Source organism: Pinus tabuliformis, chromosome 4_1 (assembly GCF_031772625.1).
Source record: "Pinus tabuliformis cultivar Carrire ecotype Pingquan chromosome 4_1, CPIR1, whole genome shotgun sequence".
In the NCBI taxonomy this organism is placed as follows: domain Eukaryota; kingdom Viridiplantae; phylum Streptophyta; class Pinopsida; order Pinales; family Pinaceae; genus Pinus; species Pinus tabuliformis.
The window spans coordinates 272701903-272718941 of NC_142303.1; the positions used below are offsets into that span (position 1 = coordinate 272701903).

Consider the following 17039-nt stretch of genomic DNA (forward strand, 5'->3'; position numbering starts at 1 on the left):
TATGGCACTGGAGGTTTGCTCATCTACATTATAAGGCTCTACTCGATGTGAGGAAGATGGTGACAGGTATGCCCGAATTTAAAGTAGAACATGAAGGTGTTTGTTAGGGATGTGCCGAAAGAAAACATATAAGGGGACCATTCCCCTCAAGTGATAGCAAGTCTACCGACATTTTGCAATTGGTTCATTCTGATCTATCTGGTATGATGCCTGTGACATCTTTGGGAGGATATTTATATTATGCTATCTTTGTGGATGATTTGTCTCGCAAAACTTGGATGTATTTCTTGAAGAAGGACGAAGTGTTCCCATGGTTTCATTCCTTCAAAGCCTTGGTCGAAAATTAAATAGGGAAGAAGATCAAAATATTGAGAACCAATAATGGAACCGAGTATGAATCAAATGAGTTTAATGACTATTGTGGAGACGTTGACATTAAGAGGGAGACTACTACCGCATATACTCCTGAGCAAAATGGTGTCATTGAAAGGAAGAATCGTTCTATTATAGAAGCCACTTGTGCCATGCTTCATGATCAAAACCTCTCGAAGTTCTTATGGGCGGAAGCTACCAACACTTCTGTGTAATGGTGTCGCTGAAAGGAAGAACCGTTCTATTATAGAAGCCACTTGTGCCATGCTTCATGATCAAAACCTCCTGAAGTTCTTATGGGCGGAAGCTGCCAACACTTCTGTGTACATTCAAAATAGATTCCTTCATCAAGTGTTGGACTCCAAAACTCCCGAAGAAGTTTTCACCGATAAGAAACCTGATGTTTCTCACTTCAGAATTTTTGGTAGCCCCGTATATTTTCATGTGCCGAAAGAAAAGAGAAGCAAATTGGATGCATCTGGGAAGAAATGAACATTTGTGGACTACAGTGAAACTTCTAAGGCATATAAAATCTATGTGTTAGTAAAAAAGAAGTGGAGATAAGTCATGATGTCACCTTTGATGAAGATGCTGGACGTGGGAAGATTAGTAACCTTCCTATTCCAAGGAAGGGCAAAGAAGCAGATATAAGAAAGCATGGAGAACCATAGGATGAGACGATGCTTGATGTTGAAGGACCAATGGATCCCATTGATCCACCTCCTCAAAATGGAGACCCTCATGGCTTAGAGAAACTCCCGAAGATGCTAAGAGACATATTGCACGGGACATTTCGTGAAAGTAAGAAGCCAAATAGGTACCAAGGGTACTTCACTGCCATGAGCACCATTGTTCAAACTGAGCCTTGCACATTCGAAGAAGCTGTGAAGCACCAAGTTTGGAAGGAACGAAGAGTATGAGTCGATTATGAAGAATGATGTCTGGGATGTGGTCCCTAGACCCAAGGACAAATCCATTGTCACCTCGCAATGGCTCTACAAGATCAAGCATGGAGCTGATGGAAGTGCTGAAAAGTTCAAGAACAGGTTTGTTGCTCGAGGCTTCTCTCAAAAGGAAGGTGTGGACTACGATGAGTATTTGCACCAATTGCTCGATATACCACCATCCGTTCGATTATAGCCCTTGCTGCCTTGCAAGGATGGAACCTACACCAGATGGATGTCAAAACCCCTCTTGCATGGTTCAATCAAGGAGAAAGTCTATGTAGAACAACCTGAGGGGTTCGAAGTTCAAGATCATCAGACACATGCATGCACATTGAAGAAAGTCCTCTATGGGTTGAAGCAAGTTCCCTGAGCTTGGTATGATCTAGGCCCATTGATGTATTATAAATTAAGATATTGATATGAATAGAATACAACATATAGGATTCTTGTATTTTCTGCCAATTTGCTTGCTTGTCTCATCTCCCATGTTAATTCTTAACAACTCATTAGTAATATGCTTATTTTTGGACTCTCAAGCCATTTAGAGCCTCTTTGTTGTATTTTGGCTCAAAGAAATATTGCACTTTGCTATTTTCGTTATATGCATATAAATGGTTTGTTTTCATGTGGATTCACATCAAAATATATATATATATATATATATATATATTTTTTTTTTTTTTTTTTTTTTAATTTTCAAAATTTGAATATTTTATGTATTTTTTAACCAATTTTTTTTGTCAATTTCTTTTTCTAGTTCTTTTTTAAGGTTCCAATCTAGTTCACATTTTTAAAGTGGACCAGTTCGATGATCGGTCCAGTTCTAGTAAAACTGCTGCTAATGAGATCCAAATGATACCCTACATGAATAATGATATGATAAGAGTGTTTACATTGCTAAGATGAAACCCTAGCCTTGTGTTGATGATTTTATTCCACCTTTGAGGTTAAACCACAAGCTCATTGAGAGAGGTCCATGTTGTTCTCATTAAGCCTATTGATTCTGTATTTAACAATGGCCTGTGAGAACTTAACTTTTTTGTCCTACATTGTATCAGTAAAAAGAAAAAGGTTGAGCAATCTTTATTAGTTAGTTGATATGAGGTGATGAATTATAACCATTTTGTGCTAACCATTAAAATCTCTGATGACTTCGATTGTGTATAGCATGTCCCTAAAGACCAACATCTAACTAAACAAACATATTGGATTTGGTATATCACAGAGCCTTAACGCCTAAACATGCATTTGCAGTGACATGTCTCAATATGTTTTGGTGCAAGAAGTTGAATCGTGATTTGATGCAACTTCTTGCATCAAAATATCATTCAACTTCTTGCACCAAAACACATTGACAACTATGAGAACTCTTCTAGATGTTAACTTGGAGACTCGTGGGTAATTTTTGATACCCCAATCATTTTGTAAAAATGTAATATATATTACAAGGACTATAAGGACTCACATTTTAAATGAAACACAATTTTTATTATTAAGAAATCTCCATGACAATTATTTTTCTTTCTGTTTAATTTATATAGTTATCTCCCGGGTACATAATCTTCCTTGTTAACATATTTGGCCCCTGGTATGTTTCCTGGATCTGACTTCTTCTATTTTCAAAATGCATACTTTCTTCATACATAGCAAAGAATGCTTCTTAAAAGGCAATTATCCTATTCATGCAACTATGCTGGTAAGGTTTTGTTTCCTTATGACTATTCTCTCATTTAGATCCTAAATGCTATATCACTTCTGTCATGAATGAACCCATTTTTGTATCCAGTACCAGAATGACTTATCTTCTATCTGATTAGTCAGGTTTCCATCTTTCTGATGTAATGGAACTTTTTTGATTATAATACAATCAAGCTTTTTTCGTACTGAGAAAAAAAGTACTATGAAAATACGAATTCCCTTGCGCATTCTTGAGTGTAGCATTAATCTTTTATGTTATCTGTGTTCAATTATTACTGTAATATCAATCCACACTTTGACCAAGACTGCCAGTCATGAAATGGGCATGTAGCACATTGGCAGAGTAGAGCACTAGCCAGTCCAAGTCTTTCACATGGTCTTAGAGCTATGTTTGGTTAAGTGGCTAGGAATTCCGAAAGATGTAAGCCAAGTGTGGCTTGGAAGGGGCTTATTGGGATATTAGTCCATTCTACGAACAAAGTTGCCTGTCATGAAATTGGCATGTACGGCAGTGGTGGAGCAGCTCATCGGTCAAGAGTAGATCTTGTGTTCGACTCCTTACATCCAAGTTTCATAAATTCAAAAGAAGATAGTGACGAAAATGTCACTTCCACCTTGAAAAAATATGAATTTCAAATTGCTTGCTCAAGCATGATAATCAAGTGATAGATTTTATTAGAATGAATCACTAGGATATGGATAAAAAGGACACTTTACACACCAGTGAGTTGCATTCTCCGTTGTACCATATTTATACAATCTGCCGAGTTTACCATTAAATGATGCTCAGATGGTTACCGACTAATCCATGTCAAAGGAATCCCTGGAGTGGTAGCAGACTGCAAATTTGGGACAAGACTTTCTGCTGAGTTTACCATTAAATGATGCTCTGTGGTTACGGACTAATCCTGGTCAAAAGGAAATCCCTGGAAAAGTAGCAAAGTGCAAATTTGGGACAAGACTTTCTGAAGGATTTTTACAATCTATATTCAATTTGTCCCAAAAACATGAACAGCTTGAAGCATTGGAACCTTATATTTGACACTAAAATATTGCACTGTGCCTCGTGCTTTGAATTATTGCTATTAAAGCTTCAATAAACAGTGTACAAACCATTCATGCTCTTACTTCAACTACATCACCATCTTTCAACTTTGTATGAGGTGGTGCAAGTTGACCATTGATACGTACAAAATGCCCATCCAATCCTAATCTTCTAGCAACATCAGCAGCAGTGCTTCCAAGTTCCATTCGCATAATTTCACCCGCTGGCCACTGGATAATGGCCACCTCTGTCAGTACTGCAGATTTTGGATGGCCAGGAAGCATTGCATTGGACATGCCAAAAAGAGCTTCATGACGCAACTGCTGCTCCCATTGAAGCATTGTTCTCAGGAAGCGCACCTGTATTTCCAACAATATAAATTTCAAGAATGTATAAACAACAGCCTGGGATTCAGTGCCCAACATTTCCCCACTGCAAGCATGCCTAATCTGTCAGTTTGCAACAGCTACCTGAGCATATAATATTTGGCCTGTGTAGCTAAGGACACTAATTTCACTTGCCTTGTTATTGAGATGTACTGTTGTTGAAACATCAGAAGGGGATTTACTGATAGTTGACCTCTCAGAGTAGTTAGAAGACAGTGAATCAGCATCAACTTCCCTTCCTTCAAGGACTGCAGACATGACATGCCAATATTCCTCTTTCTCTTCTTTGTTGAGGTTAATAACCTGTATAAAGGTTCGAAGTAAGCGTTGAAATTGGTCTTGCTGCATACGACAAACACACAAGTGACATATGAGTATTTCACTTTGAGCATAACAAGTTAAAGATATCAGAATATGCATCAAACATTTTGAAAAAGAATCTAAAGTTTATTGTGTTCAAGAGACTTTGAAGGTAACTAAGAACTTTCGTAGATGCAATAAAGAGATAATTTTGCAGGAGCAAAATCAAACTAGATGTGGTAAATATCAGTTTTCAAATTCAAAGCACACAGTAGATGCAACAAGTTTGAAGGTACAGGTGTATTGAGAGGGTGATTCTCTACAGATGCAATTACAAGCAATGCAACCAATGGATAAGAACACTTATCATAATTATGGTTTGGAGTCCTTGAAAGTTTGTCAAGTAGAAACAAAGATTTTCTACCCTTTTTTTGAACTGGATTTCTCTTATCACAATGAGGCTAACATGCCCAGATATAGCATTATGGGAGAACCATTAGCACCATTCAATTTGGTTGCCTTTGGCTAGGGGACCTCATGGGACATCTATTTTGCCAAAGTAGCCAAGAACTTACACCTGCCCCAATCACTGTTGCATGCATTGGCATGTGCCCACAAGCCATAGCACAAGCAATGGCATGTCTCTTGGTAGTACTTGAACTTTGGTGTGGGATATAAAAGCCAGCCACTTTCACAATGCAGCAAGTCACTGTTGACAAGGCCCTCAACTCTCACCAAGATATATTGCGACGAGCGAATTTTGTGGCACAATAGAAGCTCATAAAAGGGGCGCTCAAGAGAATTTCCAAGAGAGAATGCACATCTATTCAATACACTTTGTTACTTAATTTTGTAGCACAGATAAAGCCAATGCATACTCTCTGGAGATGAAGCACCACAACAATTTTTTTGGAGATCTTTTTACCATTTCACAATGTTTCATCTGTACTCAATCAGCCCTCCAGAAAGCTCATGCAACTAAAATAGAATCATCACATACATTTCAATGACATTTTTGATCTTGAATGATGTTAGAGATAGACCAAGTCCATGGATGACGAGTTGCATGGAACAGAAATTCATCCTAGTAGATTGTCAAAAGTACGATCATGTGCTACAAAGATCATTTTTGGCTATGCCTTAGGGTGGCAATTGGGGTTGAGTTATGACCACATTTATATTTTGTCACTTTGTTCCCAATTCATGGAAATTTTTTACCATTTCACATTGTTTCATCTGTACTCAATCTTCAGCACTCCACAATTTCATGCAATTAAAATAGCAGCATCACAGCCACTTCAATGACAATTTTAATCCCAAATGGAGTTAGATATCGACTAAGTCCATGGCTAAAGGAGTTGTGCTAAAGAGAATATTGTCTAAAGTATGTGTTAGCACAAAATCTAGCAGGCCCTAAGGAGGGAAAGCCTATGGGACAAAGCGCTAGACTAAGTGATAACAGTGGGACAATGGCCCACTGTGACCAAGGTCCCCTGCCCTTTACAGAGTTTCACCGATGGGAGGAGTCCTGTAAGGAAGGAGATCACTTAGAATAGATATGCAACACATAGGGCATGAAGTGATCAAGCTAGAGCTCATTCAAAAAAGAGGCTCAATAAAGGTACAAGGCTTCAAAGAAGCAAATCTCTCTAAGCAAAGCCCTAGAAAGAAGGCACAAGACCTAGGATTTTGAGGTTTTTCGATGGTAATAGGTATTCACAAGGTCAAGGCACGAGAGAAAATGATTCTTGTAATCTACTTCAACAAGTACCAAGATCATACAACCTTCAAGGAAGTCCTCAATTTGAGGGAGAACAACCTAAGGTTTCCCTCTTGGAGCAACACCTAGGGCAAGAGATTTTATGGATGAAACTCGAGTAGATACCCACCAAACTTGGAGCATAGGTAGCTTAGACCCTAATCTTGATGTTTAGGATCTCAAATTCTTGAAAAATATCCTCCCTAAAATTTCGTTGCAAGCCCTAGATTTTCGCCCTTGCCTTATATGGACTGGATTTTAAGAGGAAAAATTATGGATGAAAAGTAGAGATGACTGTTACCCATCACCTGTGGGTAGTGTATATAGGATATTTTTTTTTTCTCCTAGATGGTCCTTAGTCGACAACCCCTTGCAACCACCAGATAGGTTGATGTGCCATTATCTCTGCCACCTGAGCTAGCCATGTGGTCCCTTGCCCACTTGTCATGATGGTATGTTTGAAGGTGGGTCTCCTGACCCCAAAGGTATGGCTTTTCATTAGTATAGTTAAGTAATTTTCCTTACTTGTCATGGGCACTTTTGGGCATGGACTGGTGGGGGGATTCAGCGGAAAGAGTGGGCTAGGTCTGTACTCTTATCTCCATTGCCCGATTTTGTGGTTAGCTTTGTATCCTAGTCCCATGGGATCTCCTTTACTGGCCATTAGCTTTAGGGTTGGCACTACATGGGAAATCCCAATTTTGGTTGCGTGGTCCTGCTTCCCGACACCACATACATCGCCCCCTTCCACTCATTTTGGCCCTATTGATCTCTTTTCCCATCCGGGTCCACATGTGTCCACTAGGTCCACATAGGGTTAGCCTCTCCCTTCCCTTGTCCACACCTTGGGTTGGGCCTGAAACGATGCCTCGAAGGTTGATGCAGGTAAAAAGAAAAGAAAAAGTATAATTTGGCTACTCTCAACAAGAAATGTACCACAAAATGAAAAAGATAGCTAGGACATACAAATTTAGCACATGGGAAAAAGCCAAATATGAGCTCCTTATCCATGGCCATCACCCTGGTTCCTATGGGCCCTGTTGACCACTACGTGTCAACTTCCCAGCAGTACACCCCCTTTTCTTCGCAAAAAAGGGATAGCGCTTGATCGACATGTCCGTGCCATTCGACAGCTTGATCAATTTATGTTGTAAACCCAGTCTGCATATTTAATTGTAAATAATCTTAGCAGAGTTGAGTCATGTATGTAAATTGCCTAGGTGGACCTAATTTTCTAGTGATAATCTACGTTCCGGAAGGTTTTTTGTCGCACCGATCTATGATCGGCAGAGTTTTCCTTCAGCCTAACCCCAAAGTCAGAATGGATTTTGTCATTAGAATCTTAGGAGAATCCTAGTGTGTTAATCTGCTAGATTATAGTTGTGTCGCAGAACTGGGTGGTTTATGAGGGTTTATGTCAAATGGGTTCTCCCCCTTGAGATGTAAAGTTGTAAAAGTCATGATGTAAAGTGTCTTGAGGGTTAGAAAATGTTTTAATCCCCTCATAAGTCCTAAGTCCTAGGTCCTAGGTGACTTTTCCAAAGGCTAAGTTCGAGGATCCATTTAAAAAATAAATTAAAAATAAAAAAATAAAAAAAAAAAAATAATAAAATAATAAAATTTATAAAATAAATTAAAAAAATAATAAATAAAAATTTAAATAAAAATAAAAAAATAAAGTAAAAACCTAAAAATAATAAAATAATAATATTTTTGAGTAAATAAATGCAGAATTTCAATTTTTAATGCATTAAAAAATTCGACGGATGAGATTAAGAGATGTCTTGATCCTCATCGACGGTCGAGATCATTTTGACGTGGATCACTCGAACTAGCTGTTGGGAATTTTTCCTTTAAATAGGGTGCTAGGGGTCATTTGAGATCAGATTGGATCTTGGAGTCTTGTGCTGAAGAAGCTCTCTTGTAAACTTTTCTGGTGCTAATAAAGAAAGACTTTGGGGTTAAAAATCTTGCTGGTGTTACTCTTCTGAAAATGCTGTAAGATTGTTCTATTTTTTCTGCATAATTTTATTTTCAGCCATTAATGATAGCTTAATGAAGATTGATCTAGGCACAGGTATCTTGTCTGATCTTTGGGGTTTGAATGATAGTTTAGATTTTGAAATATAGTGGCAGGTATCTCCATTTGATCGGGGTTTCACTATTGTTTTCTCCTTCTATGTTGATGGTTGATTTTAAGCTGTGCAGGAAATCCTTTTTTTTAGATTACCGGGCGTTAGGGGAAGTTCTCGGCTGAACCAGCCAACTCCCGGGTTGTGTTTTCTGAAAGAGCCCAGCCAGTTCTTGATCCCGGGCTTATCATTCGAAATATTTTTTATAAATGCATGCAGGGTTTTCTGAAGCGTTTTACATTAAAATTAAATTCTGATAATATTACTGCTGTTATTGATAAATCTGGCTGTTCAAGAGTCAAAAATCGTAAATTTCAGGGCTGATTTAGAGTTTCAATTTTTTGGGCACGTCTTACTTCTTGGTGTTTTTCTGTTTGTATTTCAGGATGCAGTATAGGTCTCCAAAGTTTAAATTTTTTTGATTTCAGGGTTTTTTCACAAAGCCTGAAGCAGCCAGTGTCTAATGCTGCCCAGCCATCTGCGTGTGTTTCAAAATTTTATTGTTGCCGTCTGAGTTTGTAATCATCGCCGTCTAGAAGCATCACACGCAGGCCAGTGGCCCTCACATTGTTCTCCATCCACACGGACCCTGCAGAACTCACGTGCATGATTGGATTGAGTTTCATACTCCCCCTCACGCTTTCTAACCCTGCAATTGCAAGCAAAAAATAAATATAATACAAAAGCCCACGATCAAAACGTGTCTCCTGCGTCCCTCAGGCTGCAATCATTTGCATCAAGCCATTCCAGAAATCGTTTTGCATACACTCACTGTACATTACCCATTCTCTATCTTCTCTTTCAAATCTGTGCAAACCCAAGCTCCCACGTTAGGCATCATCACCCAGCACGTCAGTCATCAACCTGTACATCAAAATTGCAGTAATAAATCATCCAGCAAGTGCCTGAGTTCTCAACGTGTTGATAGCCGCTCCCTCCATCGGCATTCACCTGCAGATTTCATTTCTCTTCATATGACCAGCGTCCCATGTACCCAATTCAAATGCTGCATAGCTGCCCTCTGAACTACGGTTTCATTCATATCAGCTCCACGCGTCTTATTGCTGCCATATGCAATCTATCCGTCCTGCATACACCCAAAGAAAACACTCAGCAAAATTTTAAGCTCGATTCAGGGTTAGCGTATTTTTGGATTGACGGGCCTCCAGCAAATGACTCATTTCTCTACCGATTTTCTGTGTTCTGCGCACCTCACGCGGTCCTGATTTGAACCCGCAAATCATACGTTGGGGTCTTTTTGGAAATTTTCCATGTATCTATGCGTTGGTAAGGTTTAGCGTAGGGTTAGTTTCGGAGTTTTAATTTATCCGTTCCATTTTTTTTTTAGACTTAGATTAGTTTTTGCTAATAATTCTGTTACTTGCGTTTAGTTTAATTTTAGCTTTATTTCATTTAGCTTAGATTTAATTTGATATTAGAACAGACTTTAATTTTAGATTTTAATAGTTTTGCTTTAGTTTAGATTTTAAATCTTTAATTTAGCATAGTTTGATAGTTTTAACTTTATTAGTTTTTAAGCTTTAGATTTGGTTAAATAGTTTTATCTTTCTTAGATTTTAGTTATTAGTTGTGTTATATTTTGACTTTAGATTTAAATTTAAATTTTAGGCTTTGTTTAGTTTTTTAGGCATTAGATTTAGTTTTATGTTTACGACATTTTTTTAGATTTATTTAAAAAAAAAATAATATAAAAAATGAAAAAAGAAATAAATCATAAAAAATATTGTGGAAATTTTTGCCAGATTTAGTATTAGCTCAAGGGTTTATCACGCTTTATTATCTTTGCTAAGGCTAAATTTTTGATGTGGAATGAATGTTTATCATTTTATGCGAGTCTGCACATGAATGATCATTTTGAAGATTAGCTGCATGAATATGATATCTGGTTAATGTTCATAATTGCGTGGTTGTTTAAAGCAGTTCATCTTTCAAAAATTTTTAATTGCTGGATATCGTTATTGAGCTTTAATCAATATAAGAACATTGTGGTTTTACTGGATATCTTGCATCGTTCAAGTTGTTTGATGATAAATGATTGCTGTACATGGTTTACATCTTTGCAACATCTAGTAAATAATTGTTTAAACATCAAACCCACAAGGCACTGGTCTATTAAACTTAACAAAATCAATTTAGTGCTTGTTTCTTCGTGTCTCCCAACCCAACTGATTCACAGTTGGTCAATCATTTTCCGATAGGGTCTACCCCCCTTAGCCGCGGGAGACAGGCTTAAACGGAGAGATCGGAGATCAGAGTGACAGCCCCTGGTCTGAGCGTTGTCGTGACAATCTGTGCGACAACATTTTTTGGCGTCATTGCCGGGGACAGAGTTTTTCTGTCCCTGGTGTTTCAACGACATTCATATTCTCATTTCTCATCATTCTTTCTCATCTCGCGTTTGAGCTGGCATATTCAACATTTTTTGGCATCATTTGGATCTCTTTCATCACCTTATCTTTCGTCATATCAGCAATCTCTCTTCGATTTGTTTCTTGTTTGGGTGGCGACTCCATTTTCTTATTTTTCCCAGACAAGAAGCCTCCCTCATATCTACTTGTTGGTTGCTTTTTGGATCTTAGAATTAGATTCATTGTTCAAGTGGCGACTCCACTTCTTTCATCTCTTAATTTTCTTGAGCAGAAATCTCTTTCTATCATCCATTTGATCTCTTATTATTCATCATGGATTATTCATTTAAACCATGTCATTTTACTGATAATCTCCATGATTTTTCGAAAGAGGCCATTTCTAAATTATTTAAGTTCTCAGGTGGTGATTCGGTCGCTGTTAGACAGCATTTAAACAGGTTTACTTGTGTAATGATCATATATTGTAGGCTTCCTCAATATAATCATGAAGATGTCAAGATGCGTCTATTTGTCCATTCTTTAAAGGGTGATGCTTTGAACTGGTTTAATAGTTGTCCTGAAGATTCCTTCATTTCTTTGCAAGACATTGTCGATGCTTTTAAAGATAGATATGGTGATCCAGATAGCTCGCCTTGTGCCCCTAAAATTGTGCAACAAAATGAAAGTAATCTTGTAAAAGGTCCAGCTGTCCAGACAAATCTTCATATCAAAATGTGCCATCCACTTGTACCATTGCAGATCATAGTAGCGTTGACAATGAAAAGGAAGATCATAAGCAAATTATACAAGATCTATTGCTACTGGTAAGAAATATGGAGATAAATCAAACTAATTACGCCAATGATGTGAAACTTTATGCACTCATCTGGAAAAGCGTAATAGGGAGATGGAGATCATGCAAAATCAACATAGTAAGGAAATTGAAGCCATGAAGATTAATCATGACACAAAAATTAGTTTTATGCAAAGCAAGATGTTAGGCTTAGAGGAAAATATGACGACCATGCAAGCAAATCATAAGAAAGAGATAAACTCTATGCAGCATTGCTTGATGACCATGGAAGAAGACCATGCCAGGGAAATCAGTGCTATAACGGTTGAACACTCTAGTCAGATAGACGCCATTAAAATACAGTTTCAGAAATTTCAACAGTAGTCGGAAGATGAAGGAAACCAGGAAAAATCAATAGATCAAGAGCCTTCTCATCCGCTGCAACAAACTCCATCTTACTATGAGGAGGTCATTGGTTCGATTGAAAGGTGGTTAATTGAAGATGATCCAGATAGAATTAAAAATGATAAAGATCAGATGCAGGATAAAGAAAGACATGTCACGCATATCTTACATACTTCATCTGATAACTTTGAAGCATAAACTTCCATGTCATCAGTGATGCAGCCTGCCAGGAAGAAAAAGTGCAAAAGAAAGAGAATGAGAAGAAGATTTGATGCATCAGACGGCCGCGAGTAGCTTGATTTTCGGATAGGAAAAAGTCCTACCATATGTAGAATTGGACATGGCACATCCAACAAGCAGCCGACAGATTTGCCTGAAAGCAGGCAAATGCTCAGTATACACTATATTGAACACATCTGATGCCATGGGGCATCCCCTGTATTTCTAACATTACTCCTTGTTTTTTTTCAGCATTTTCATTTCTATTTTAGGATTAAGATTTACTTTTCATGTTACTAGATAGTTAATAATTGAAGAGCTTATATTTTTCCTATGCTTAACGTTATATGATGATTTTTTGGATGGACGCTACTTATGTTTTGTTGTGTGTTGCATGGGTGCAGATTCTGGATTCTCACATTCCTACAGTGCAGCAACGTGTCCCCAAGTGGAGCCAGATGTTGACCACTACGTGTCAACTTCCCAGCAGTACACCCCCTTTTCTTCGCAAAAAAGGGACAGCGCTTGATCGACATGTCCGTGCCATTCGACAGTCATCGACAACTTGATCAATTTATGTTGTAAACCCAGTCTGCATATTTAATTGTAAATAATCTTAGCAGAGTTGAGTCATGTTTGTAAATTGCCTAGGTGGACCTAATTTTCTAGTGATAATCTACGTTCCGGAAGGTTTTTTGTCTCACCGATCTATGATCGGCAGAGTTTTCCTTCAGCCTAACCCCAAAGCCGGAATGGATTTTGTCATTAGAATCTTAGGAGAATCCTAGTGTGTTAATCTGCTAGATTATAGTTGTGTCACAGAACTGGGTGGTTTATGAGGGTCTATGTCAAATGGGTTCTCCCCCTTGAGATGTAAAGTTGTAAAAGTCATGATGTAAAGTGTCTTGAGGGTTAGAAAATGTTTTAATCCCCTCATAAGTCCTAAGTCCTAGGTCCTAGGTGACTTTTCCAAAGGCCAAGTTCGAGGATCCATTTAAAAAATAAATTAAAAATTAAAAATTAAAAAATTAAAAATAATAAAATAATAAAATTTATAAAATAAATTAAAAAAATAATAAATAAAAACAAAAAAATAAAGTAAAAACCTAAAAATAATAAAATAATAATATTTTTGAGTAAATAAATGCAGAATTTCAATTTTTAATGCATTAAAAAATTCGACGGATGAGATTAAGAGATGTCTTGATCCTCATCGACGGTCGAGATCATTTTGACGTGGATCACTCGAACTAGCTGTTGGGAATATTTCCTTTAAATAGGGTGCTAGGGGTCATTTGAGATCAGATTGGATCTTGGAGTCTTGTGCTGAAGAAGCTCTCTTGTAAACTTTTATGGTGCTAATAAAGAAAGACTTTGGGGTTAAAAATCTTGCTCGTGTTACCCTTCTGAAAATGCTGTAAGATTGTTCTATTTTTTCTGCATAATTTTATTTTCAGCCATTAATGATAGCTTAATGAAGATTGATTTAGGCACAGGTATCTTGTCTGATCTTTGGGGTTTGAATGATAGTTTAGATTTTGAAATAGAGTGGCAGGTATCTCCATTTGATCGGGGTTTCACTATTGTTTTCTCCTTCTATGTTGATGGTTGATTTTAAGATGTGCAGGAAATCCTTTTTTTTTAGATTACCGGGCGTTAGGGGAAGTTCTCCGCTGAACCAGCCAACTCCCGGGTTGTGTCTTTTGAAAGAGCCCAGCTAGTTCTTGATCCCGGGCTTATCATTCGAAATATTTTTTATAAATGCATGCAGGGTTTTCTGAAGCGTTTTACATTAAAATTAAATTCTGATAATATTACTGCTGTTATTGATAAATCTGGCTGTTCAAGAGTCAAAAATCGTAAATTTCAGGGCTGATTTAGAGTTTCAGTTTTTTGGGCACGTCTTACTTCTTGGTGTTTTTCTGTTTGTATTTGAGGATGCAGGTATAGGTCTCCAAAGTTTAAGTTTTTTTTGATTTCAGGGTTTTTTCACAAAACCTGAAGCAGCCAGTGCCTAATGCTGCCCAGCCATCTGCGTGTGTTTCAAAATTTTATTGCTACCGTCTGAGTTTGTAATCATCGCCGTCCAGAAGCATCACACGCAGGCCAGTGGCCCTCACATTGTTCTCCATCCACGCGGACCCTGCAGAACTCACGTGCATGATTGGATTGAGTTTCATACTCCCCCTCACGCTTTCTAACCCTGCAATTGCAAGCAAAAAATAAATATAATACAAAAGCCCACGATCAAAACGTGTCTCCTGCGTCCCTCAAGCTGCAATCATTTGCATCAAGCCATTCCAGAAATCGTTTTGCATACTCTCACTGTCCATTACCCATTCTCTATTTGCTCTTTCAAATCTGTGCAAACCCAAGCTCCCACGTTAGGCATCATCACCCAGCACGTCAGTCATCAACCTGTACATCAAAATTGCAGTAATAAATCATCCAGCAAGTGCCTGAGTTCTCAGCGTGTTGATAGCTGCTCCCTCCATCGGCATTCACCTGCAGATTTCATTTCTCTTCATACGACCAGCGTCCCACGTACCCAATTCAAATGCTGCATAGCTGCCCTCTGAACTACTGTTTCATTCATATCAGCTCCACGCGTCTTATCGCTGCTATATGCAATCTATCCGTCCTGCATACACCCAAAGAAAACACTCAGCAAAATTTTAAGCTCGATTCAGGGTTAGCGTATTTTTGGATTGACGGGCCTCCAGCAAATGACTCATTTCTCTATCGATTTTCTGCGTTCTACGCACCTCACGCGGTCCTGATTTGAACCCGCAAATCATACGTTGGGGTCTTTTTGGAAATTTTCCATGTATCTATGCGTTGGTAAGGTTTAGCGTAGGGTTAGTTTCGGAGTTTTAATTTATCCGTTTCATTTTTTTTTTAGACTTAGATTAGTTTTTGCTAATAATTCTGTTACTTGCGTTTAGTTTAATTTTAGCTTTATTTCATTTAGCTTAGATTTAATTTGATATTAGAACAGACTTTAATTTTAGATTTTAATAGTTTTGCTTTAGTTTAGATTTTAAATCTTTAATTTAGCATAGTTTGATAGTTTTAACTTTATTAGTTTTTAAGCTTTAGATTTGGTTAAATAGTTTTATCTTTCTTAGATTTTATTTATTAGTTGTGTTATATTTTGACTTTAGATTTAAATTTAAATTTTAGGCTTTGTTTAGTTTTTTAGGCATTAGATTTAGTTTTATATTTGCGACATTTTTTTAGATTTATTTAAAAAAAAAATAATAATAATATAAAAAATGACAAAAGAAATAAATCATAAAAAATATTGTGGAAATTTTTGCCAGATTTAGTATTAGCTCAGGGGTTTATCACGCTTTATTATCTTTGCTAAGGCTAAATTTTTGATGTGGAATGAATGTTTATCATTTTATGCGAGTCTGCACATGAATGATCATTTTGAAGATTCGCTGCATGAATATGATATCTGGTTAATGTTCATATTGCGTGGTTGTTTAAAGCAGTTCATCTTTCAAAATTTTTTAATTGCTGGATATCGTTATTGAGCTTTAATCAATATAAGAACATTGTGGTTTTACTGGATATCTTGCATCGTTCAAGTTGTTTGATGATAAATGATTGCTATACATGGTTTACATCTTTGCAACATCTAGTAAATAATTGTTTAAACATCAAACCCACAAGGCACTGGTCTATTAAACTTAACAAAATCAATTTAGTGCTTGTTTCTTCGTGGCTCCCAACCCAACTGATTCACAGTTGGTCAATCATTTTCCGATAGGGTCTACCCCCCTTAGCCGCAGGAGACAAGCTTAAACGGAGAGATCGGGGATCAGAGTGACAACCCCTGGTCTGAGCGTTGTCGTGACAATCTGTGCGACAACAGGCCCTAAATGAGCCCCCCCCTCCATCATTAAGGAACCCATGATTGTCCCAACCCCTAATGGGCGATGAGCCGCCCCACCTTAAGGGGGTATCCACTGCTATATACTACACATCATGCTCTCATCCCCTAGAGCCCTGAGCAGTTATGAAAAAAAATCAATGAAAGGCAAAAGGCATATGAAGGGTGGAAAAATAAAGGCCGGGGTAACTCATATACCACGATTTTCTCCCTCCTACACTCATATACCCAGGTGTGGGCTTCCCTTAATATAGCTACCCTTGTACCATAACATGTGGTCTGGATGACTCCCCTGATCCCCACTCCGTTGCATTACTTTATCATTTGCCGCCTACCGCTTAAGGGACGTACCATGGACATGTCACCCCCTTTAAAAGATGAAACTACCTAATATGATCTTTGGTTAACCCACTTATTGAGCTTGGAGACACTTGTACATGCCAAAACCCACTATGGGAGGACATGCCACCATGAAGTGCCCCATTGATTCCATGACTTGTAAGCTCTTTTACTTGATTTTTCTAATGATTTGTTGTATTGCAGGGCAAGGGGACACATTGGATCTTATGCAGAATTGCAAGTGAGTCTCCATTTGGGGCTTGGTCTCCTTGTATGGGGTCCTAGCCCTCCAGAGGGCCACATTGGCACTTGTAGGATGAGCATTGAGAGCCATGGGCCTCCACCATAGCGAGAGTACTTCATGGATCCTCAGT

The 17039-nt window shown here is 37.9% G+C and overlaps 1 protein-coding gene across 2 annotated transcripts in view; it reads right to left on the minus strand.

Annotated features, from left to right (window-relative positions):
- Positions 1-3215: 3215 nt before the first annotated feature.
- Positions 3216-17039, minus strand: part of LOC149175309 (uncharacterized) — a 485878-nt gene continuing 472054 nt past the window's right edge. For both annotated transcript variants that reach the window (XM_089419596.1, XM_089419594.1), the window contains 2 exons: positions 4584-4790; positions 3216-4421 (listed from right to left, as the gene is read on the minus strand). In XM_089419596.1, coding sequence (XP_089275722.1) covers positions 4134-4421; positions 4584-4790 — 495 coding nt within the window. In that variant the 3' untranslated portion in view covers positions 3216-4133. The remainder of the gene's footprint in view (positions 4422-4583; positions 4791-17039) is intronic.